Below are 26,206 nucleotides of genomic sequence, written 5' to 3'. Positions count from 1 at the left end.
AGTAAATTTACTCCGTGATATGTTGCGGCCCTATTGATTAGTTGGGCAAAACCTACATTATCGTCTGGTGGGTATGGCTTAGAGCATGGGTACTCACAAACTTTCTCTCGGGGGCCAAATTTACAGTGTGGTTTCTGGCTGAGGGCCGCACCGGTGGGGGCGGGGCCAGTGGGGGAGGGGCGGGGCTAGAGCAAAAAAAAACTATGACCATGAGGTTGAACACAGGCCACTGCAGCGGACACCTTCATCCACTGAGCCACCAGACCCGGTATGCACACATCTATCTCTCACTCTGTCTCCCGCCCTATCTATCTATCCTATCTATCTATCTCTCACTCTGTCTCCCGCCCTATCTATCTATCCATCTCTCACTCTGTCTCCCACCCTTTCTCTCTATCTATCTCTCCGTCCATCACTCTATTTGTCTCCCTTTCTCTCAAGTCTCTCTCTCCGTTTGTCTCCCTCTCCCTCCCGGTTTGTCTCCCTCTCGCTCCCTTTGTCTCCCTCCCGGTTTGTCTCCCTCTCGCTCCCTCTGTCTCACTCACTGTTTGTCTCCCTTTCACTCTGTCCCCTCCCTCTCTCTCTCCCTCCCTGTCTCCCTCCCTCTCCCCCTCTGTCTCTCTCCCTCTGTCTCCCTCCCTCCCTCTCCCTCTCTCCCAGTCTCCCTCCCTCCCTATCCCTCCCTCTGTCTGCCTCCCTCCCTCCCTCTCTCTGTCTGCCTTCCTCCCTCTGTCTGTCTCCCTCCCTCCCTTTGTCCTCCCTTCCTCCCTCTGTCTCCCTCCCTTCCTCTCCGTCTCCCTCCCTCTCTCCCTCCCTTCCTCTCCGTCTCCCTCCCTCTCCGTCTCCCTCCCTCTGTCTCACTCACTGTTTGTCTCCCTTTCTTTCTGTCCCCCTCCCTCCCTCTCTCTATTGCTCTCTTTCCCTCTGTCTCCCTCACTCTGTCTCCCTCCCTCCCTCCTCCGTTCTCCCTCCCTCCCCCTCTGTCTCCCTCTCTCTCTCCGTCTTCCCCCCTCTCCCTGTCTTCCTCCTCTCCCTGTCTTCCTCCTCTCCCTCTCTCTCCCTCCCTCTTCCTCCCTCTGTCGCACTCTGTCTTCCTCCCGCTGTCACCTCACCCCCTGCTCTCACTCCCTGCTGCCCTCCATCACCTCACCCTGCTGTCCTCGGTCACCTCATCCCTCGCTGACAGCTTCCAGGGAACACACACGGCCGCCGCACCCAAGTACTTCACAGGTCTTTTAAAGGCCATTTACTTGTTAATGAGGCTTTGTTGTATTTCACCTCTTCTTAGCGCCCCTGCATCTCCACTCAATCAGAGGGGAGATGCAGGGGCGCTAAGAAGAGGTGAAATACAAAAAAGCCTCATTAACAAGTAAATGGCCTTTAAAAGATTTGCCCGGCCTCACAGCTCCGCGCTGCTGTAACCGGCGGTGTTCGCTGACAATAACAGGGCACAGGCACTATGTCTGCAAGGTCCGTGGGCCGCCAAGGAAGGCTTGCCGGGCCGCTGACGGCCCGCGGGCCGTACTATGAGTACCCGTGGCTTAGAGGGATAAAGATCTGGGTCTGTTAAGTCAGGATCTGCGTTATAGTCTGTCCATGGATCTGGCTCCTGTGGGGTGGGGGGAAATCATCATTGTGGAACTGTTATCATCCCTTTGTCCGTCCGTCTCCATCATCACTCTCCTCTGGTGGTGAACGTGGGAAAGTGTGTTCTGGAGAGTGTACTGGTGCGATCAGAAGATTGGGATCAGTAAGTGGAAGAGAAGGTGTAGGGGTGGAGAGGAATTAGTGCCCATGTCCATTTGTTTTGCAGGAACTGGTAATTTGAAAATGCTCCAGTTTCCTCATTTTATCCATCCAAAAACTGGTCATATTCTTTCCAAATTGTTTTCTGGTTTGGATCCGGTACAAAGTTCTTTGGATCTGGTGATGTTTCAGAGCCAAAGATTGTTCTCCGAGTTTTAAACGGTTTAGGCATAGGGACAGTGTATGGTTTGGAAGATTTTTCCCGCTCCGAAGACTTCAGTGTAGTTTTCGGCTCCGGAGGCTTTTGTTTGGGGTGTTTAGGCATCAAAGGTTTATCCTTTGGTTCGGCTCGGAGGTTTTCGGTGTGTAAGTTTTATCTTCTTGCTTCGACTCTGAGGGTTTGTCCTTCAACTGTTTTGGCGCTTGAGAGTTTTCTGGTGCCGATGGATGAGGACGTGACATATCGGAGGACTTGGACTTTGGTGCCAGAGGTGGTTTTTTGGGACCGGAGTGTGGTTGGCTTGAGCCCGAGCCAGAAGGCTTGTCTTTGATTTTCATAGCCGGGCCAGAGGGCGGGGCATTTGAAATGTTCGATCGGTGTGGAGCTTGGCCCTGTGGCAAAGGCATTACCGGAGCCTTTGGTATGGGCTTGGGCAGGGAGGGGGTCTCAGTACTCATGGTCCGCTGAGGTGACAGTCTTCCTCGTCGGAGTCATCTGCTTCAGAGACTTAGACCTGTTCCTCCTGGGCTTGTTCCGGAAGGCTGTCTGGGCCTGGATGGAAAATGTCCGGAATTGAGCCACTTCCTCAGGACATTTCGTTGCGTCGAGCCAGACAATCACGAATGGTCGTCTTAGACTTGAAAGATAGACAAGCCTCACAAGTATCCTCTCAATGTTCTGGAGAGAGGCAAAGATTACACACTGGGTGTAGGTCAGACGGTGGGAATTTAGTACTACACTGGGGACATTTCCTGAAGGGGAGTACGTTCCATCGACTTCGGTCGTGATCGGCGCGGGTAGGCCAACGGCCCGAATCAAAGTTTTCAATAGTAGAAGATGTGCATTGAGAAAGGGAAACCGCGATCGAAACAATACCATCGAGTGATTGTGCGTTGAAGGGGGTTTCGATTACGACACAGGCGCAAAAGTCTCATCCGAACCAGATGGCAGAAAAAAATAATCTGGGGATGGAGTCGATGCCCATGCGCACTGTCACCATAAGGAGTCCCCCATCTTGTGACTAACAAACACTGCGACAAAAACAAACTGCAAACATCCGAGCCCAACACCAGATGGCGATCTATGCTAAAGTATACAATCTACAGCTCATATGCCTCAAACATGAATATTTCATGGGATGAATATGTTCCTAACTGCAGGTGCCTGGTAGTGCAGAACTTGCTGTCAAGACCAGCAGAACAGCTAGTAAGCAGTAGAAGCAGCACTCATCTCTGGAGCTAGTGTCTTTGTTCCACATCCCCTGCTGGTATCTGACGCTGGGTATTACACAGGAATTCCGCCCAGGTGGTGGTAGAGGGGCATTTGGACCATCACCTGCTCCTGTGGATATTGCATAACAGGTATTCCTGACAGACTTCCTGCAGGCATTCCTTCCATCACTTTTTGTGTTTGATATACAACCATGGAGTGGCAAGGGTATGCACAGTACACACTGCCACTGGAACCAAGCTCCACACAACTGATAAGTCCCAATCAGGGAGAAACATTACTTTAATTCCTTGTGTTCCAGTTTTCGGAAGGCCTGTCCTGGCAGTACTGTTCCTATAGGAGCAGCCTAGACTGATTTGCAAATGAATCGGTCCAAACTAAAGTGCCAAGGTGGGCAAAAGAATTATGGGTCAAGTACTACCCCAAGTGATTGCCAGTGTTTAGACTTATTACAAGCATTACACCCATCACCTTGTGTGTGCTTGATGGCCAAACTATAAGGGCATAAAGCACAGTATGCTGCCACCACTGGTTTGTCCTACAACCAGAAGGGCGCACCACACCATGGGCACCCTTAAGATATGGGACTTCACATAATTCTGGATAGATTTAGACCTCTACGCACACACTAGATTAGAGTTATACAAGAGTCGCAAGCAGTCAAGCACATGGGGCAAGGAACATGGCCATACCCCACGCAGGGGACATTCCTGTCCCACAAGAAAAAGTTTTAAGTGCAGAGAAGATTCCTGGACACACTTGCAGATTAATTCACAACATGGTAATCTAGAACCAATTCATGCTCCAAAACTTTAACAGAAGGAAGGCACCAAAAGGCTGAGCACAATTGTTTAAGGGTTCTGTGATTTAGCCTGGAAATGATTCTGAAACAACCGAGGGAGAATGTCGATGCTACAATTAGTGTCAGGAAGAGTCAAAACACGACTGACATGCTAGTTTGCTTTTTAAGCAGTTGAATGTATAAAAGTTTTATTCGAGAAAATGTTTAAATTAACCACTGTTACAATTATACTTTACAAGGCTTTAAGAGGACACTTTAAAGCCTACAGCTAAATGCACTTTCAAGTTTGTCTGAATGTCAAAATAAGTACTGGCTGAAGTACACAACTTATTTCTTTTAGAAACTAGATTGAAATCAAATACAGAGTTCAATACCAAAATAAGATAACAGAAGCAAATAGCATATAAGTTCCTGGCATAGAACTAAATATTTTCTACCAAAAGCTGTGAAATTGAGCCTCTGCTCCAGCAACCATATGCATCTGCTGCCTACCCATTAAAATGTAAAATATTTTTATGAAGTACAAAAAAACAGCTCCAAAAAGGCAATTTATTTGCAGGTGCCAACATTTCATGAAAAATAGTTATTTTTAATATAAGGCTTCATTTTCTTTTTTACTGAAAAGGCAAGAAAAAATGCTTTGCTTCCCAACCTCTTACTTCCCCTCCTCCATAAGCCAAAGGCACTACAGAGGGAGAGCTCCATGTGCAAATTAGCAAAAACAATCCTTTGGGAAGCTACTCAGTTCTCATTTCATATTTTGCATTACAATTCATATTCCACAAAGAAAAAAAATACTAAAATTAGTATTCAGAAACAATCCTTTACGGCCCAAAATAAAAATATGTACAACACAATAGTATGCAATATGCAAAAGCTTAGCGTTGCTGTTGGCAACTTCTATACCCCCCCCTCCCCCCCTATTCACATGTTCACCTCTACTAAAACACAATTACATCACTAAGCCTGTTAGTTTGAAAGGAACAATTATAATTTGAAGATTTTGGTGAAGGGGCTCCATTCATTCAATGCTGGGTTATACATTTCAATGGAATTCAGGAACTCATTGCCATCAAATCCTCCAACTGCATACACAGTATTTCCCAAGGCTATGACTCCTGCATTGCTTCTTGGAGAAGTCATGCTTGCCATCATCTTCCACTCATTCTTGGCAGGATCGTATGCCTCCACACAACAAAGAGCGTGTGTGCCATCAAAGCCTCCAACAACAAACATTTTTCCTACAGAGGAAAAGGGAAAAAAAGAAAAGAAAAAAAAATACATCTTTGTTAAGTATATACATAACTGAAGAAAATATCTGCTACCTACACATGATTTTTTATACTAGAAGTCTCTGGCAACTGGTTACCCAAGTAAAATATGCAAGCCGTTGAGATCACTATAACCTTCTTAACCAATGATCTGTTTAAAGAGAACATGCATTAGGGGAAGGGGGGTGGGGGGTCAGACAGACATCCACGCACAGGGACCGCAGAAATAAAAATTATATATGAAAACTATATACACACAATATACATACACATTCATAAATATACATACATATACACATCATTTTTCCTCATACCAATGCAGCCCCCCCCCCCCCATCTAAGAGGCTAAACAATGCAATAACAAATAAAAACTGCTTTTGCAACACAATGCATGTATAAACCGCAGGAGTAAACCACCTGAAAAAAATGCAAAAAAGCAGAAATTGTTAGCCTCCAGGCTGCATTGTGAACCAATAGCATAGAAAATGAAAGCATTCACGCAAAAACTGGCACCGTGCCTTTAAGGTAGCTATGACCCCTAGCTTCCCATCATGCCTCTGGGGCGACAGGTCAGTTATTTGCGTAATCCTGAAGGTCAGGGCATAAAGACATGATTTAATCATGAAGTATTCTCTTTTGCCTGGGAGGGTTGCTTAAGACTTTGAAGAGGATACCCCTGGAAGAGAACTAGGATTACAGGTAAGTAACTTATCCTCCTCTTCCAGGGGATCCTCGTCAATAGTCATAAGCACTGACTAGAATAGCAAGCCCCAACTTCCGCCCGCAGGCAAATGAGTGGAGGACCCAACATAGAACATCAGCAATCAGCTGTTAAACAGATCCTCAAGGAGGCTTGGCCTACTCTGGTGTATGCTCTGGTGTCGGAATCTAGACAGTAGTACATGTATGGACGGACCTCCAAGTTGCTGCCTTACAAATCTCAGAGATAGGCACGTTCTGAAGGAAAGCAGTCGTAGCCGCCTTTCCCTTCGTGGAATGAGCCTTGGGAGCAGGCCCAAGGGGCTTTTGTGCTAATTGATAAGCTAACTTGATGCATGAAACTATCCACCTGGAGATGGATCGTTTTGAGGCTGGAAAACCTGTTCTGATCGACCCATAGTTAATGAAAAGTCGATCAGACTTTCTAATCGACTTGGGACCTATCCAGGTTGAAAATAAAAAAATAAAAAATCTTCTGAGCTGGTGGGAAGCATTTCTTTCAGCAGGCATTTGAAAAATACACTTGTCGAAACGAGTCATGCCTCAGCTCCGATGAAAATAAAGCTACTTACCTGGATTTCCCTTTGTGTCCCTCCGGTTCTTCCTACTGTGAGAATCCTGTGTGGCATATTTGTGCGCTGGCCCCGGGCGTGCTGGAGGAGAACCGCCTCAAGTGGACAGAGTCACAAGGGCAGCTTCGGCAAATTCACGTTTTTCCAGGGTGCTGGTTGAGCTCCGACCCACCACATCCAGATCCAGCAAAGGTGCCGCTGCAACCAAGCAGTCCGTGATTTCAAGGAGGAATCCTGGGTCACGGCGATTTCAGGTCAGCAGGAACTGGGGTATATGCAGTTGAGGAGTCGTGGGGACCCAGGAAAGAAGCTTCTTTTCTACAGCGATGTTTCAGCTTACTGGAGCCACGTTCTTAATTATTCCAGGACCCAGAAAGGGATACATGGAATCTGAGAGAGGAACACTCCCCCAACATGCCGTGAGAGATGCATGCTGGGACCTGCAGTTTGCTGATGCAGCTGCAGTGTTTGGTACCTTGACTCAGCCCACCCTGGTAAACGCAACCAATGGCAGAACGGATGGTGAAATTTAAAGTGAGCTGGTGGGAAGCATTTCTTTCAGCAGGCATTTGAAAAAGACACTTGTCGAAACGAGTCATGCCTAAGCTCTGATGAAAATAAAGCTACTTACCTGGATTCCCCTTTGTCTCCCTCCGGTTCTTCCTACTGTGAGAATCCTGTGTGGCATAATTTGCGTGCTGGTCCAGCTGAAAGTGCTTTACACTCTTAGGTCAAGTGAGTGTTAATCCCTTTCAGCTGGAGTGGAGGGATTAGAGAAAAAAGTCGGAAGCGAAATGGTCTGATTCACATGGAAATCAGACACCACCTTCGGAAGGAAGGAGAGATGAGTCCTCAATACCACCCTATCGAGATGGAAAACAGTGTATGGTTCCTTTGAACAGAGCGCTTGTATTTCGCTCACTCTGCGAGCGAAGGTGATGGCTACCAGGAAAGCTACCTTCCACGTGAGGTGTTGTAAGGTTGCTTTGTGGATAGGTTTGAAAGGTGGACCCATCAACTTTGATAGCACCAGGTTCAGCTCCCAGGGTGATGGGTGAAGGAGGTCGAACCGAAGGGTAGACCTTTAAGACCTTGTAATCAGTCCTGCACAACCTGCAACTGAAAGGAGGGCTGAGAAGGAGAACGCCAATATCCAGTAATGGTCGCTAGATGCACCTTAATGGAAGGGAACTTTAAGCCTGCCCTAGCTAGGTGAAGCAGGTATGGTAAAAATGACTTGCTCCTGCCCCTTGGTGGGACTACAATTGTTTGGTACGCACCACAAAAAAAGTTTCCACTTGCAAGCATAGGAGTGTCTAGTGGACGGTTTCCTAGCTTCTTTTAAGATGCTCATTTATTTATTGAAAACAGAATTTTGAAGTTGTCGATATTGATGCATTCTGAAGTGCGGAGCCATGTGGCATTTCAGAATTAAGTGGCTTTTGAAAGCAAGACTTGAAAATGCTAGACGAGCAAAGATAGTGTTAGAGTTCGCAAACCTGGAGATGCAGGTTTTTTGCTGTAGTGGGATTCTCCTCATTCTTGGGCCAGCAGCCTTTTGCAATGTTAGAGCCAACCTTCATGGATGGTCGCACTATCATGGCATGCATGGGTGACAGACCTTCAAAACCCAAGAAAGAAGAAGGAAGCTGATCCGGTCAGCCAAAGGTTTTGTGCTGCAAGGGGTTGAGCCTACTTGTCCCAGGAACAAAATGCACATGAAAACTTGTCGTCCTTGACCCCAAACAATACATCATGTGCGTCGGGCTATAGGAATTCCAGACTCCTGTGGAGGTCCATATAATTATCCAGAATAAGGTTAAGGGGCCCACTGACATCTTCCAAATCCATTCGGATCGGTAAAAGGGTGGAGACAATGGCAAAGGGAAACGTGCGCTGAAGTCTTCAAGACCACTATCACCACTGAACAGATACATAACATTACTGGGCTCATTAACCGCAAATGAACAGTCTTTTATCTCTACTAGCAAATAGTGTTGTATTCCACCTGCATGTGATCACAGAGCATGGGTAGTGATGCTGCTCTGGTCCAGTGGCAAATAAGTCTGTGGGACTGGTGTCTATAGCTGCTCTGATGTACAGAAAAAGCATGTTAGCAAGAACACCGGCTTTAAATTCGACATCCACAACAGTCAGTCAAATGTTGACTATTTAACCTTTGGATGTGCCCCATATTTCTCCCCCCCCCCCCCCCCCCACCACCAGGAATAGGGGGGGGGGGGGGTGGGAAGGAGAAATCGCTTGTGCCATGCACTGGATAAAGAAACCCATCATTAAACTGATTAGAACATGAACAAAGTTAAAATGGTATGTATATTTATCCAGTCTACAGGAGGTTCCCACCCTCTCCTTGCAGGTGTGAATGCTGGGTGTTTAAACCATTCACACTTCTAACCTCTGGGCGCCGCCGAATGTGGAACAAATCTTACAAAAAGTAGGACATACTGGAATGCTCTGGCTCTCCCGCTCTCAAAACATACTTTTTGTTGGCATGATCCATGCACCAATAGTACAAAGCATGCTTGAAAGAGGAACTCACTTGATTAATTGGCGTTTATAGGTCGATTCTTGCATAAAGTGGTAGTCAGTAATGTTAATATGCTAATAGTATTCTTCAGTCTGCAGAAGATCGACAAACCACGTTTTCTAATATGCAGCTGAGAGTTTACTCCCTCGTATTGGCCTAATCAATAGAATACCTTATGGCAAATTAGACCCGACAATTGACATTTCATTTTTTCGGACTGAACATATCTTGAACCATCTTTTTATGTAGACCGTACAGCTTCCAGGCAGGCAGTGCCCTCAAAGGTCATACTCCATTACTAAGTTTCAGCAGTGCATTAACATACCATCAAAAACTGCTACTCCTGCTCCTCGTCTGGCTACGTTCATCGGTGCAATGAGGGTCCAAGTATTGTTCTCTGGATTGTAGCGTTCCACCGTATTAAGGCAGTTCCAAGACTCTGCACCACCAATGATGTACAAATACCCACCAAGTTCACATACTGCTGACTGATGTCGTCCTGAGGAACAAGAGTGGTTTTATAATATTTTTGTATTATGCACACTGCAACCATTTTCAACATAACAAAATGTGGCACCCTAAGTAAATTTGAAAATTAGCCACTTGGAACAGTTTGATTTTTTGCAACCAACATTTCATTTTACTGTTCAATAAATGAAAGGTTAACTATAGCAGATGCTCTTTCAAAGAAAAGAAACAGTTTCCTTTGCTAAGATACTAAAATAAATTTGAATAGTGTACACGAACTCTCAATAAATGGTAACTTAAACTTTTACTTGGACTAAAGAAACACTGTAGACAAGTAAAAAGTTAAAAAGGGGTCAACTTACGAATGTTAAAAAGGGGTCAACTTACGAATGTTAAGTGGAGCACAACCGGTCCATGATCGAGATACTGGATCAAACACATCGCAGTTCTTCAGTCCTTTCTGGCCATATGGATCAGAGCCACCAATGATGTACAACTGTCCTTTTAAAGCACACACTCCTACAATAAAGAAGCGTTTTGTTAGCCCTGGTCACATTACTGTTACCTCTAGATCTTTCTGCTGATAATTTGTTGGTCATTAACGTGCATTTTGATATAGTAGTCCGGAGTCCACAGAGCAACTTTGCAGTTCAGAAGAGAGCAATGGCTTTACGGAAATTGACAAGCTATCTATATTACAGCAAGACTCTACATCATTAACGTCATGCCCAAACGTACCACACCAGCCAGGGGAACTGGACACCCGAAGGGATTTTAGAAATGCACAAAAGGGCAATTTCAATCAAGTAAGAAACCTGTTCTAATGAGCATTACTTCCCAGATTGTGAGATATTCAAACATCTGCGGCACGAGGGTAATCAGTCAAAGCCCAACCTAATCCAGAACCTGCAGCAGGAGTGTATTTCTAAATCGACCCTTCTCACTCCCATCCCAATCCAGGGATCGCTGTGCAAACATGCAAGATACCAATGTTGTTACATGACATACCCATCGCATATTGTGACAAACTAATAGAATTTAGACCTCTGAAAAAAGGTGCAGCAACACCCCTGTAGATGCCTGGGTAGATAATGGACAGCCCTATTCAATGCATCTTCAAATGCAGTTCACTGTAGGATTCAAGGAACCACCAATAAATTCAGTAACATTTGTATGTGCAATTGCTAATCAGCAAGTCTCGATGTAGAGCATGCATTTTAAAGTTGACTCGTGCTATTTTCTATATAAAAAAAAACTGATAAATTGATGGCAACCTAAAACGAATGCAGTGATTTTAGGGGTTTAGCGAGAATGTAAAAGGAATATGCTACTTACCAGTATGCATCTGTTCTTGGCATGTAGAGCTGTAGATCTACACACTGAGCATAGATCGCCATCTGGCGTTGGGCCCGGATGTTTGCACTTGTTTTTGTCTTGGAAAGTCTTTGGAAGTCACAAGGTATGTGGTGACTCCTCTGTATCATAGTGCGCATGGGCATCGGCTCCATCCACAGATTTTGCTCCAGCAGGGAAATGGAGCTTAGTAAGAAACAGGAAAGATGCCCATGTGTGGTGTATCTAAATAAGATACTACTGGAACAGATAAAGGTAGCCGGGTGGGCGTGTGTAGATCTGCAGCTCTACATGCCATGAACAGATGCATACTGGTAAGTAGCATATTCCGTTCGAGGCATATGAGCTGCAGATAACACTGTGCATAGATTATAAAGCAGCATCCCGTCCTAGCGGCGACCACAAGTATCTGTTGCAGTAGTTTGAAATAGTGTTACGAGTACAGCCTGGCCCACACTAGCCTGTTTAGTTTGCACAAAAACACAATAGTGTTTTGTGAATGTGTAAGGTGTAGACCATGTAGCTGCTCTGCAGATATCTAAAGGAATGCTCCCTAAAAACACCATTGAAGCCCCTATCTTTCGTGTAGAGGGGGCTTTAGGAGGAGCAGATAATGTACGTTTTGCCTTGTGGTAACAAATCTGTAAGCAATCCACCTAGCTATCCCATATTTTGATATGGGGTTGCCTTTGTTCGGTGGTGAGAAAGACACGAATTGTTGTTTGGTCTTACGAAAAGGTTTTGTTCTCTCTATGTAGTATAGTAGTGCTATTTTGACATCTACGGTGTGAAGAGCTCTTTCTGCGAATGTTTGTGGCTGCGAGGAGAATACAGGCAGCTCTACAGATTGAGGTGGAAGGGAGAAATGACTTTAGGGAGGAATTTGGGATTAGTGCAGAGAACTTTATTAAGATGCATCTGCAGAAAGGGTTCTTGACTGGTTATTGCTTGTAGTTCACTAACTTTGTAGAGAAGTAATGGCTACGAGGAAAGCTGTTTTCCATGTTAAGAATTGTAGCTCACATTTATGTAGAGGTTCAAATGGAGGCCCCATTAGTCTTGTGAGAACGATGTTTAAATTCCACCCTTGGGGGGGTGGGAGGAATTATTCTCTTGAGTCCTTCCATAAAGGCCTTTATGGCAGGTACTCGGAGAAGTGAGAGATGCTGTCTATTTTGTAGATATGCTGCAATGGCAGCAAGATGCAGTCGGATAGACGTATAGGCTAGGTTGCATCTTTGGAGGTGTAGTAAGTAGCCTATGATGTGTTGGATAGACACATTTGGGGATTAGTGTTATGGCAGTATATGACAAATCTTTTCCACTTGGCTGCATAGCATGCTCTAGTGGTAGGCCGTCTAGCTTCTTTGATGACGTTCATACAGTCAGGAGAAAGGTTAAGGTAACCTAATTCTAGGACTTTAGGAGCCAGATCGCTAGGTCGAGCTGAGCTGGGTCCGGGTGTTGGATCTTTCCATGGTTCTGGGTTAAGAGGCGTGGAGAGAGGTGCGGAACTGAGAGTTGCAGCAGTGTGGTGTACCATGGCCGTCTGGCCCACCATGGCTGTCTGGCCCAAGTTGGAGCAACTAGGATTAGCGTTAAGGAGTGTTGTTGTAGTTTGCACACCACCAGCGGAATGAGTGGGAGAGGCGGAAAAGCGTACGCAAATCTGCCTGACCAATTCATCCATATCGCATTGCCTTTGGACAATGGGTGAGGATACCCGGCGGCGAAGTTGGCATTTGCCGTTTTGTTGGATAGCAAAGAGGTCCATCTGTGGTTGCCTCCACATCTGAAAAAACGGTTGAAGAAATTGTGGATGAAGTTCCCACTCAGGGATTTGTTGTGTGACGGCTCAAGAGATAGTCTAATGTGTAACTCCTGGGACATGTTGGGCTAGGAGAAAAATGTTCTGAGGTATAGCCCACCTCCATATGCTCTGTGCGAGCTGCAGAATGTGTCCCGCCTTGTTTTGGGATATAATACATGGCTGTCATTTTGTCGGTGCGGACTAAGACAGTCTTGCCTGATGTTGGTTTCTGAAATGCTTTTAAGGCTAGGAATATCGCTAGTAACTCCAGGTGGTTGATGTAGAGTAACTTTTATTGAGGTGTCCACCTGCCCTGCAAGGTGTGATGTAGTAGGTGAGCTCCCCGTCCGGAGAGCGATGCGTCCGCTGTCATGATTTGAGGAACAGGCTCGAGGAACGGTCGCTCTTTGGAAAAGTTTTAGATGTTCCACCACTGCAGAGCGCGATGGGTACGACTGTACCAACACCAGATCTGTTAGCTGACCTTGAGCCTGGTTCCATTGGCGTGCTAAGCACTCTTGGAGAGGACGGATCTGGAGTCTTGCATGAGGCACTATGAATATGCAAGAGGCCATCATCCCCATGAGTTGCATGAACACTCGAGCTGGAAGTGTGTTGCGGTTTGAATCTGGTGAGAAGAGCTTGCATGCTCGCTATCTGGTCAGGACTGAGGTAAGCAAGCGCGCTTGAGGTGTCTATTGTGGTACCGAGGTATTGTTGGGTGTGGGACGGTTGCAGCCGAGACTTGGCGTGGTTGATTGTGAACCCCAGGTTGTGAAGTTGTTGGATAGTGGCGTGAGTGTTGTACACACCGATTGTATGAGTTGGCTTTTACAAGCCAATCTTCTAGATATGGGAAGATCTGTTGTCTTCTTTAGGTGTGCTGCCACCACTGCTAGGCACTTGGTTAACACTCTTGGTGCTGTGGTTACTCCAAATGGGATTTCTTTGAATTGATAGTGCGGGACCGTCCACTACGAATCTGAGGTATTTTCTGTGAGCGCTGTGAATTGGAATGTGGAAATAGGCGTCCTTGAGGTCTAGAGTAGCAAGGAAGTCGCCTGGGGAAAGCAGAGGGAGGACCTGCTGGAGTGTGACCTTGTGGAAGTGGTCTGAGTGTATGTATAGGTTTAGGGGTCTGAGGTCTAAAATAGGCCTTAGTGATCCTTCCTTTGGTATGAGAAAATAAAGGGAGTAAACTCCCTTGTTTTGTTGGTGCAAGGGAACTGGTTCTATTGCACTTTTTTGTAGGGGAGGGAGATTACCTCCTGCTTTAACAGTAACAAATGTTCTTGTGACATTGGACGGTGTTTGGGTGGTATGGTGGGGGGTAGATGTCAGTTCGAGACAGTAGCCTGATTGAAGTGATGTTTATCCAGGCAGGGAGAAATTGCTGGAGACTTCTCCCAACTGGAATGGAATAGTCGGGGGTGAGAGGGGGGAGTTGAGGGAAGTCACGGGGTAGGTGTGGAGGCAGAACGGGAGTTGTTTTTGCCTCTGCCTTTGCTGTTATCACCCCTTTGGTAATCTCTGGTAAAGGTGGATTGTGCAGGAGCTTTGTAAGAGGTGGAGGGGCTATCAGAGGAGTAGCCTCGATGGGTGCTTCTGAATGAGCGACGAAAGGACCGTCTGGGAGTTTGCGATTGCAAGACTCCCAGAGATTCGGCGGTGTCTGAATCCTTCATTTTTAAGGGATACGTCTACATGGGACTAGGAGTGGTCGGAATTTGCGAAATTCACTTTCGCAAATGATCGCGAAAATGTTAAAAATCTCTGCAAACACGCGGAAATCTCACAAAGATGCGGACGTTTTTTCCCCACCCGTTCGCGGTATTTTCTGCGTGGTCGCGGTTCGCCAACTTACTCATGCGGTTGCTCGCAGGCGCGGCCATCTTGATTTCACGTCTCGCGGTGCGGGATCGCGCGACGAACGACGTTACTGCGGGCGCAAACTGTCGCGAGAGTGCAAATGGCTACCAACAATCCAACATCTCGTGGAGAACGCGACCGGATCGGGAAAACTTGTCGGTGAACGCGGGGATTCAGGTAAGGCGATCGCCTGCACGCGAGTATGTATTTTAATTTCTGGTAAAATGCGGATTGCGGAAATTGTCATTGCGAAGTCAAATTATCGCAATTTCCGCGAGCTGAACGGAATTTTAGCCCAGGCCTACATGGGACCAAATAGGTGTTGCTCACCAAAAGGCTGATTGAGTATAGAACTCTGTACTTCGGGTTTAAAACGGGATATACGAAACCAGGCATGCCTGCGCAAAAGGACACAGGTGTTTATTGCCCCTGAGGCGGAATCAGCTACATCTAGGGCACATCGGATGGAGGTTAGTGATGGTTTAACCCTCCTGGATGAGTTCATTGGCCCCGCTTTTATATTTGTCAGGGAAGTGCTGCATTATGGACTCAAGCTCGACATAATGTGCCCTTTCATTCCTGGCTAGAAGCGCTTGTGTATTAGCAATGCGCCAAATATTTGCAGCCTGTGACGCTGTGCGTTTGCCAGAGGAGTCTAGGATTTTGGATTCCTTGTCTGGTGGTGCGTCACCTGACGTTTGAGAATTTGCTCTCTTTCTGGCATTAGAGACAACTAGGGAATCTAGTGGTGCGGGCCCTTAATGTATACTGGGTCAGTAGGGGCAGCCTTATATTTCTTTTTGTGGGTTGATGACCCGAGCCCTGACGGGGTTTTTAAAGATCTGATGCGTGCTTAATGATCCCTTTAAGCATGGGTAGTGTTGAGGTGGACCTTTGTGTGGTATCAAAGGTGTCCATAAGGAAATCCTCCTCTACTGGGTCTGTATGCAGGGCCACCCCATGGTATTGGGCAGCTCTGTGGAGGCCTAGAGGGATAAAGGTCATCCTGTGGGGTGTAAGGGACACTAATCATCCCATGGGTCAGGGGAGCCAGTAGGGGTTGATCTTCCGCACCTGCCCCTGCATCATCTGAGGTGTTAGCATCTGTTGGGGTTGGTGATGGGAGAGGAGGGGGGTTAGAGAATCCTTAATGGAGAGGTAGCAAAGTCTCTTCTTTGGTGGCGGTGCGGGCATTTCCAGTTGTCTTTTCTTGATGCAGAGCATTAAATGACCAGTCTTAGGATCCTTCAATAAAGTCTTTTGGGTAGAATCTGGACGAAACAGTTAATCTGTGGAAGACAGATCCTTTGGAGTCGAGTGCTTCGGTGCCATAAGCTTTTTGGGCATCGAATCTGTAGCGGTTTGAGGCTTGGAACTGTGTGGTTTTGAAGTGTCTATCACTTGGACCGGTTTTTTCATTTCCGAGGTCTTTGGTTTGGAAGAATCGGGGACTTTTGGTGGGTGTTTTTTTTGTCGGCTCCGAGAGTGTGGTCGGTGCAGAGGAACTGGTTCTAGGCTTCGATGCAGAGTGCTTCAATGTGGGAGCCTTTTTCTTCGGTGACTGAGTTGGCTTGTCAGTACAGAGGGTAGGCTGACTCAAACCAGAGTCGCCTAAAGGCTTAATAGGCTTCTTTACCGGGCCCGAAGGCAGGGCATGGGAAGCAGTGTCTCTGCGTGCACCTGGGCCTGAAGGTGGAACCGGTACCGAAGCCTTTTTTGACAGTGTTTTGGGGGGGGCGCTGATGATGCCTTCAATTCGACACTACTCCGGAACATAGATGCCCTCTTGAAAGAAGTCATCGGGGATCGAAGAGGACGAGCGCGGCATTGTTCTTTGAGCTAGTCAGTCCCGGATGGTATTTTTGGAGCGGAAGGAGGCTCAAGCTGGACAGTCTCTGGCCTCGTGCTCCGGTGAGAGTCAGAGGTTGCACCTCATGTAGGTCGGTGTGGGGGAACTTCGACCCACCCAGGACATTCAATGGCGTCCTTTCCATGAGCCGGAGATGGAGGCCCGGGTAGGCTCGAAGGCCTTTGTCGACGACCGGAATCGAAGACTTCGAAGTTGAAGGGTTGCGTGTGGTTGGAAAACGCGACTGAAACAATACCGCCAAGAAGGGAAGGATTGCGCGTCGAAAGAGAAAACCGTTAACTGTTCCTTACTGGAACTCGAAAACACATCTGAGCCCGATGGCGGAAAAAAACAATCTGAGGATGGAGCCGATGCCCATGCGCACTATGATCCAGAGGAGGAGTCCCATACCTCGTGACTCCCAAAGACTTTCCACGACAAAAACAAGTTCAAACATCCGAGCCAAACGCCGATGGCGATCTATGCACAGGGTGAAATCTGCAGCTCATATGCCTAGCACAAATATCACCTAAGAAATCTAAATGCAAAAACTAGAGCAGTGATTAAAGTGGCGACAAAGCAAAGTCTGGCAGCACGTTCAGTTAACACAAGACTGCAGCCTAGCCACAAAAAAACAAAACTAGCTTGGCGCGAAAATTAATTCTCACCTGCGTTGCAGCGATTGGTTCTTAGCTCTGGAACTGGAGTCCAGTCATCTGCATTTGGATCATACATTTCTCCACAACTCAAGTCATCAGACTGGCCATTTGATCCACCTGCCACATATAACTGCCCCTAAAAATAAATAAAAAAGACAGGTGAGTTTTTCCCCCCCGACTACTGCTCCATTCCAAACATTTTACACAGTTTTTTTTGGTTAACATTGCCCGGGGAAGGGACCACCCAGACAAGCTAGTCCCAAGCATAAAAGCGGTAGCCCTGGTTACCTTCCTCAGAACATTGCTGGACCTGTGGAAAACAGATAAGACTGCACCTGCAGAACCAAAAGGACTGTATCAAGACAGCCTGCTGTTTTGACTGTGGAAACAGCAAGGGGTGGATCTGCTCCCACTTGAACCTAGGATAGAAGAGTGGCCTCCAATGGCTAGTTTGCTAGCCTTCTGTAAAGCTCCAGTAACACAAAGCTGCAAGAAACCTTCAACAAAAGGTGAGCTAAGCTGACCCATTCTAAATAGATTTGCCCTGGACCCTGCTGGAGGATTCTGGGAGACAGAGTCCTAACTCACCAAGTGGTGCCCAAAAGGTCCTGGACCCTAGGCTGGTGTTAAAGTATACTCTCTACCGCAAGACTGCAAAATGGACACTTATGAAAAAGTTCCAAGAACAAGTTTTAACACACTAGAGGCTACTATGAGCAGCCAACCACAGCCAGTATCGTTTTAATCGCTGGTCTGATTCAACTTGGTGGTTTGCCCTGCAGCGCGGCTAGACTCCCAGAAAATTATGTAAATCCCAACACGATTGATTTCACAGTGGCCAATGCATAGTAGCACCCCACAATTAAGCTCTGTTGGATCCAGCTAGCAGCACGCCCAGAGGTAATTCCTCAGGGAAAAAAAAAATGCTATGTTGAAAGGAATCCTTTCCCCGAAATGAACCTGGACCTTGTAGCCCAACACACCCTCCATCTACCCCCCAGTCAGCCTCAACTTTGACCCAATGTAGTGGGACCAGATATCTGTAGTTGGCACCTTTTGATGCTGAAAAACAAATGTCTTTGGTTCCCCCAATCCAATTTGTTTTAGTGTCCATTGCTCATTAAAAATTATACTTCTATAAATTGGAGTGGGATTTTTATAGAGCTTTAACAGTTTTGGTACGGATACATTTTTTACAATAGTTTCATTCGAGTTAACCCTGCCTACTCTGCCACAGTTATTCAGAACTGAGCAGAGGTTTAATTTAAAATGAGTTAATCTGATAAAGAATTGAGACATTCTTCAATGGGGTCTTCAACCAACAAAATCACAATTGTCTTACATGTTCCTCAGTACAGCAGACTGCTACTGCCAAACCATGCATTATTTTGGCCGTTTCACTAGGTTCTCTGAACAACTCATACCGACCCAGTAATTTGGCTTTTGGGAGAATTAATGGGCAATGCAACTAAATGTGGAATTTATTAAGACAATTAGTAATTGAACATTGGGGCCCAGAATTATTTAAGTTGCACATCGCCCTTGAGCCACGCACGGTGACAAAACCTAGAATGAGATTTACCATGCCATGCAGAGGCACCCTGCGTAGCTATGTAAATCTGCTGCAGGGCAGCACAAGATGCTGCATTGTGTTACACTACGCCTGGAAAGCTTTACATTGGTGGAGTGTGGGTGTTCCCACGCATCCACCCATGTATTCAGAAGCATTTACAGATTTACCAACACTGGTAAACCAGGGAAAGGATCAGAATTATACGCCTTCCCAACATAGAAGTCTCAATTGTTGCTTTTAAGTGTGCTGCAGCACACTTAAAAAAACACCTTTAAGAGGAAAATGCCTCTTATCGTGCAGGAAGGTATCCCTTCCTACACAAAAACAATCCTGCACATAACAGACACCCTTGCACCACAGCGCAAGCATGCTTGAGTTTGTACTGGGCTGCAAATCGTGCACGAGTGCAGGCACAGGACAAGAATAAGCCAGATCTTGATTGATATGGCATATTCCTGCTCTTTCAAGCAGAAATTATTTTAAATCTGAAAGTTCGTAGGCAACCAGGCGTGAGCTGCCTAATGCTAGAAAGTAGAACCATAATTTGATTTGACATCCAGGAGTGTGCTTTTCATGCCAAGCCGGGGGTTAAGGCTACCAGAAAAGTGGTCTCCACAACCCAACCTAGTCAAGAACTGCAGATTAGCAGAATGCAAGTTCTAAAAAGCTTCATAAGCAACTTTGTCTCAAGCATTTGCGTACATAGGAGTAAGATCCAACATGTGGTAAAGATGCTGGAGTAGGATTGACCTTGAAGTCGACATACTTTACAGCAGCACAACTTCACAGTGCAATCCCATACAAGTGCTCTACTTCCGGAGCAATGAGGTGGTGTCACACCTCAGAAGGGAATAAATGTTTGGTCTCTTGTTGCGTTGGTATAGCACCACAAACAGAATGTGGAAAAGTCATGGGTACGCAGGAATGAAAAATAAGTCCATGACAACTCAGCCAAGACCGTTCTCGTCATCCCCTTCAAAATAAGAATCCACATTGCGTGGGGAAAGATTTTTACCAAGCAGTAGAACAGAGTGGTCACCTCTATCAGTCACCAACGTTCAGTGCGAGTGTTTACAGGGCCCCTTTGTTTTCCAACAACTCAGAGCACTTTTTGAGGTGGTTAACCACTCAACGTCAAACGCATGGTTCGTTTATAACCCAAGATTTACACATTTCCAACCAGACTGGTTACATGGAGGATTTGAAGAGGAGTTGAATTCTAGAAAGGTTATTAAAAGTATCACGTCATGATGAAATCCATATTCTTTAACACCAACCACTCCATTAAGTGGACTGCTGTTCCCCAATAAACAAGCCGTAAAGTGTTTGGAAGCTTTGTTTCATGCATGAAATGGGCACATTACCATTAACACGGCCATTTGAAATCGTGCTCGTGGTGTTCTCATTGGTGCAATGAAAGTCCAGCAATCCTTCTGTGGGTCATAGCATTCAACTGTACGGAGGCACTCTTCCCTGTTGTAACCGCCTGGTAATAACAAAAATACATTTTATGGTTATGAATTAATCAGATTACGACATTGTGTTCTGTTCTTTAAACAGTAAATGCTCAGGAAGGAAGTTTAGCTTCGAGGTAGTGTGTATTTGTAAATTAAGTATTTGCTCTGCCATCAATGCAGGTAAATTGAGAACGCACTACTTAAGAGTGCAAGGGTTCTGATTCTGTGACCGAAATCAAACAAACTACTTACCATTTTATCTACCTTTTATTGATTGTGTAAGGAAAAAAAAAATCTGCGGGAGTTATCAAGTGGTTTAATAGTAGGTCATGTGTTTGAAGGTACACGTGTAGTCGAGTTTAATAGAATAAGCTATTTTGTGGGTAGTAAAATATTGTCCGTTGCATAATTCACAAGGAACAAGAGAGGGTGAGGATATGGGCCATCGGATCTATAGATTATACACAACGTGTTTTCATTACATAAAATTTACAAATGAGAAGTCCCCTCTCTCATACACACCTGCAGCTATTAGCTTTCCATTCAGTTCCGCAGTTCCTAGTCCAGATCGAGCATACTGCATGGGGGACATAACCTTCTCAATAGGGTCTGGCTGAATCTCAAAACTCAAACTTTTGAGCAAACGTGGAGTACTGGAGGGAGAGCTTTGAGGACTGTTTCGTCCATGGAGGAAAATCACACACAAAACACCGTTCAAGACAGCAAGACACAAGTAGGTGTTACCTGAAAGTGAAACAAATTAGTTAGGTTTCCTAAGACTGCTGTCTAGTTCAGTAAAGCAAGGACTGCAGATACATTAAACGACTGTCATTCAGATACATTCACTTTGAAGGAGTAAGGGAGCATGGCATGATTAACACTGGGTTCTAATCAATATCACAATCTTCAGCATTTTCATAGCACAGCTACTCTGGGTGAGTGGAATTTTGATGTACAATTTTGGACACAAGCCCTAATCCACTTCACGGCCCATTTGAACGACCCCTTGCTCTCTAACTCAAATCCAAACAGAAGGAATTGGGTTATACAACTCCAGTAAAAGGATCTGGGATCAACAAACTTCACCAATCCCTATAGGCTAGAAAAGACTAAATAACCAATACAATGGTTTTAAAAATTATGCAAAAACATTCCAGCCCACACACAATTTCGTGCTCTTAAAGACTGGAGGATTCTGGAGGCCCCGTTACTTTCCTGTAATAAAATTACCATAGACGTCAAAGTCACCAAAAGAAGAGCAGTGGAAAAAAAAAAAATTGGGCGTCTCACAATACCAATATGGTTCATGAATGACAACAGAAAAACACTGTTTACTAACTAGATACAAAAGGAGAAAGTAGGAACAGATTCAGTACATCTGCAAGGAATGTCAAACACTCAAAGGAATTATTTCTTCTATCTGCTCAAGTGAGCAAGCACTGGATTCTTAAACATGTTCAAGGGTGTTATGGGACGACTAAATGCAGACAAGATGGTGGTTGGCATTAGCCATAAAAATAAAAAAAGGACCCTTGCAACTACATATTACGCCAGAGTATACAGAGTGACTTAGAAAGCCTCCCAGAAGATTTAGTAAAAAGGACCCATGACCAAGAGGGAGCTTTTCTATGGTCAAAGAAGCTTCATTCGTCATTGTAAGGATTTATGATTAGCTGTAGTTATAGTGAGACTCATGGTAATGTTTTAGCCTGTTGAGATTTCAACAGAGATCTTTCGGTGCAGTTCCACTCTCCTTTGAGAGCCGGGAACAACAGTCTACATGTCAGATTCTTTAAACGCCTGTGCTGGCCTGTACACAAAAGCTAAGATCTTAAGTACAAAACCCGGTTGTGACCATTAAACCCTTAAAGTCGAGAAGGTGTTATGGAAAGAATGAACACGTATTAAATTGAAAATGGCAAATTTAAGCAAGACATTTATGTTGAAACCATACATGCCTTTACAAAGCGTCCAATGCATATGCCTTTATCACACATGTATTCACAAAGAAAATGTAAGTATTTCACAGATAAGTATCAAGTGTTGTATATATGCACATATCTTACTCCCTAGAGCCTCATTTTCCTGCAAATCCTGGCGGTACGGTGCACGCAGGGACAAGGCTCCCAGTGTAAATCCCAAGCACAGCTCCGGGCCCAGACAATCCAGAAGAATGCACGAACTCAGTGATACTTTTCTGCCATATGCTGGATTTACATTCAAACTTTACGCAAGTGTTCTATTGCGCACGACTGAGTGCACACATTTTTCTGGATCGTTTGAGCCCGGAGCGGCGTTTGGGATATGAATCTCTACACATATATAATACATACACATACAAAAATTACATTTTCATGGTAAAAGCATATGTGCTGTAAATTTGTGTGGTAAAGGCATATGCATTGTAATGGATGTGTGATAAGGTATCTAGGGTAACGGCCGTAGTGTAAAGGTGGTTTCTCTCAAGCCACAGCTTAATTTAATGAACAGGAACACCATAAATCGCCAGTCGGAATTTACTTTGAGGACCCTAAAAACGCTGGCTAAGAGTCACAATAACAGTTTTAAACATTTAGCCTTCTTTAAAAAATTAATATTTTTGCATCAGGAAATCCCAGCACAATCAATAACACCAAGCATGTTAAAGACTAAATGTATCAAATGTTGGATGGCTTTATAAATGCAGTGTTTGAAACGTCCAAGGAGTATAGAAAAAGTATTTTTGCGACAAATGCTTAATTAGTCTGGAGGTATTAAAACTGGAAATCACAAAAACTTACTTGAGGTCTTCTCCGAGGCAATGATTTTCCATTCGCGTTTGGGGCTGTGCATCACAGCATTTGGAGAAAGACTTCCAGAGGAACTGCTACTTATGTGCTTGTCGTTTTCACGCAGTGGCTTTTTCTGCAAAATCAAAAGGCAGCTACAGAAACCTATCCATACACCACACCTTGATTTACCTTTACTCCACTGAGTGAACCCATATCACCACTAGAAATTTATTTCTTAACCTCAATTTAAACCCAATTTCCAATGCCACATTTATAGCACACCTAAATACAATTCTACAGCGAAACTGAACCAAACTCAAAATCCATTATATAATAATGGCAGTCGAAAAGATTTTTAATCTGGCCCAGGCTTAAAAATAAGTGGCCTAAAGAGTCTACCACCACCGTTGGTTAGCAAAATGCATGTACTCTAGGTAGTGAAGCCAAGTCACTAAATGAGCAATTGCTTACTTGTACAAAAATATTCGTTACACCTTTTTAATCAAAGTACTTGCAGTGAATGCATGTGTTCAGGAATCTTAAGTCTTTTATAGCAATGCGTGGTTGGCTGCAATATGCCTGGTCAACCCCATCAGGACTTTAGTACACTCATTCAATAGTTAAAACCCCACAGCCAGAAAGAGGTAATGACTGGCGAGTTAAGAGAAAGACTTCAGTATTTAAGAATTACTGGTACTCCGGCCAAGCGGTCAATCGTGAGGACATAGAAAAAGTCAGTCTTAACTGCACAAATGTACCACAACACCACGACGAACCAGTCATGAAACACCTGCAAGTTTCCTTCCATCTAATTAGACATTCAATATGGAGTAAGCTCGACCGTTAGGCAGTATTCCAGTTACAAGCTTAGAACGTTTAACACACAGTCACCAATCTGGCCAGCAGCTGGGCAAACGTCCAACGAGATACTCTACTTTTCATCCCGGACTTCTAGAAGCAGCTAAGATCAGACATGGAACTTTACAGTATCGAAACTAACCTCCAATCATTTTCGCAAGAAACATCTAAGATTTACATTGTAATGAAGAAACATTCAGAATCAGGTTCAGTCTGGAGAACTTTAACCAGCCAAGTAAAGACCACTGTTCGTGCGACTGAAGATTAAGAAAACATCCAGATGAGGTGTGGGGTAACAGCAAAACACTGGAGCCAGGCGTTGTATCAGAGATACAATTACTTCCATTAAGAGAGTTCTTGGTGTAAGAAAACAATACATCTTAGGTTATAGAAGTAGACGAGGAGTTGTGCTGCAAAATACGGTTCAAGAGACAGGTTTGTACAACTTTAATCAACTGTCTCTAAAGTAGCTTTTACTGCAGCTTGCCATTAACTTATTTGGTTTACTTTACTTGTCCATAGCTTAAAGGGCACAAAACCATTTAACTAGGTTTACAGTTAGTTACATTTTTACCCAAAGTACTTTGCTGACTAAAACAAAAAAGTGTAAAGATCTTATCTAAAAAGCAGAAGTTCAGTCAAAACATTCATGGAGTGAACTTCACAATTAAGGAGACCGTAACTGAAAAACAACTGGTTCGATTAGTCTCCAACCAGTGAGGATGCTGGAATACTTCAGAGAAAGCCCAATACTCATTTTGCCCCATTATGGCTATACTTCAGTGCCCCAGGTGGACAGACTGTTAAAGCAGCATGTGTCCACTAATCAAACAGTTAAGTGCTAATTAATTTGTTTTCTTCAGGTACTTTAACTGGTATTTCTGCTCAAAGAATAATAGCCCGTAACATTAGGCTTTAAAAAGGAGTCAACACGGTCCTATATAGCTCAGTAATTCCAGTCAGTGTTCAACGCAGAAAGATTATTATCGGTTCTGCCTATATTGCAAGCCCAAACAAAACTTGTGTTCATAAGACTGTACAATCCGAATTCAAACTGCTAAAGTCTGTTCTGACCAGCTATATGGAAAGCTTGACCATGACCCATGTTAGCAAAGTGCCATTGTTGTGGGGTTACTAGAACCTCATTAAAAACCCTTTGTCATTTACCACAAATTGCTGATGATAATTAGTCCGAAAGCCATCTAGGCTGGCTTCAGGAAGTTCAGAACATTTGGAGTACTGACCATAATTCATTAGTAGATTACTGCTTGGAATGAGTTGCGACGTCCCCACGCCCATCAGCTCAATTCTTCTCTATCTTTAGAGCAGTTACAGTTTATTATTTCCACGTTGAAAGAACGCTTACCACATTATTAGCTAAGCCAGTTCCATTAGTGGTCAAAGCATTTAGGATCTAAGAAATTACTACATGTTGGGCGATTGACGTGACCATCTCTGGTGGTAAAATTGCCCAATTTTACAGTTGCCAGGTGAATATTTGAGAAAAATAAACAGCCTTGACAGAATCGTAGCCTGAGGTGACCACTTAAAAGTGAGAACGTAACCTTCATGGAAGGATTGGTTTTAGAAACCTACAACTTAAATGTTATGCAAAAAAGAAACTAGGAAATGCGACTGCCAATAAACTATTGCTGAAGCAAAAGTTTGCACATCCCTAAACTTTAGGTGTGCTATAAAATGTTCTAGAAAACTGTTACCCATTGTTACCTCAACGGTGTGCACTTTGTACCTGCACAAACTGAATGTGGTCATCACAGCCAAACACTTCGGCTTGTTCATCTAGCAGATTCCCATCAAGCAGCTTGTGATCAGCTGAGTAGTACAACGTTTGAACCTGCAAAACAGCAACAGAACACCCATGTGGCTACTGTAACCATGGCTACCAAACGAGATTACGCAACCCCCAAAAGGTAATCTCAGTGCAGCTTTCGTCGCTCCGGCGGAAATCTAGTTGAATCACAGGATTAAAAGGGAAGCAGATGGCATGGTTTAACATCTTCAGATACTTGTATGGCTCCTCGGTTTGGCTAGATGTAAATATTCTACAACTGTATGGATTTTCAGTGCAAGAGAAAAATGCAGAAATTGAACAGTGCTCTCAAGTATACATGTTCACAAGCAAATTACGGTTGACACCAAACAGTATTGCACCCTTCATTCCCAACAGGTCTGCATTCACCAGTGATCTGGCTCCCATAGGTAGGATTTTTAAATCCAACATTCAGTGGCGTTTCAGCTGGTGCACTACATTAGATCATGAAAAAAATCTAGAGTGCATTTGAATTGTAGGGGAGTCTGTGCCAATTGTGTTAGAGGGAGTCCGTGTAAAAACATAAGACCTCAGTGATTGATCAGTCATGACTACTGCTGGAAAAACAAAAATATTACAAGGTGGGAGGAGATTTCAGG

At 44.7% G+C, this 26,206-nt stretch overlaps 1 protein-coding gene across 1 annotated transcript in view; it reads right to left on the bottom strand.

The window, feature by feature from the left end:
* Window positions 1–4,153: 4,153 nt before the first annotated feature.
* Window positions 4,154–26,206, bottom strand: part of IVNS1ABP (influenza virus NS1A binding protein) — a 34,243-nt gene continuing 12,190 nt past the window's right edge. The window contains exons 8-15 of the mRNA XM_085601688.1: window positions 25,527–25,631; window positions 22,928–23,051; window positions 20,670–20,891; window positions 20,055–20,176; window positions 17,127–17,253; window positions 9,965–10,096; window positions 9,435–9,608; window positions 4,154–5,239 (exon numbers count right to left, since the gene is read on the bottom strand). Coding sequence (XP_085457814.1) covers window positions 4,986–5,239; window positions 9,435–9,608; window positions 9,965–10,096; window positions 17,127–17,253; window positions 20,055–20,176; window positions 20,670–20,891; window positions 22,928–23,051; window positions 25,527–25,631 — 1,260 coding nt within the window. The 3' untranslated portion in view covers window positions 4,154–4,985. The remainder of the gene's footprint in view (window positions 5,240–9,434; window positions 9,609–9,964; window positions 10,097–17,126; window positions 17,254–20,054; window positions 20,177–20,669; window positions 20,892–22,927; window positions 23,052–25,526; window positions 25,632–26,206) is intronic.

This window comes from Triturus cristatus, chromosome 4_2 (genome assembly GCF_964204655.1).
Source record: "Triturus cristatus chromosome 4_2, aTriCri1.1, whole genome shotgun sequence".
Taxonomy (NCBI): domain Eukaryota; kingdom Metazoa; phylum Chordata; class Amphibia; order Caudata; family Salamandridae; genus Triturus; species Triturus cristatus.
Note: the sequence above shows the minus strand (reverse complement) of the source record. Positions and strands in the feature narration are given on the sequence as shown.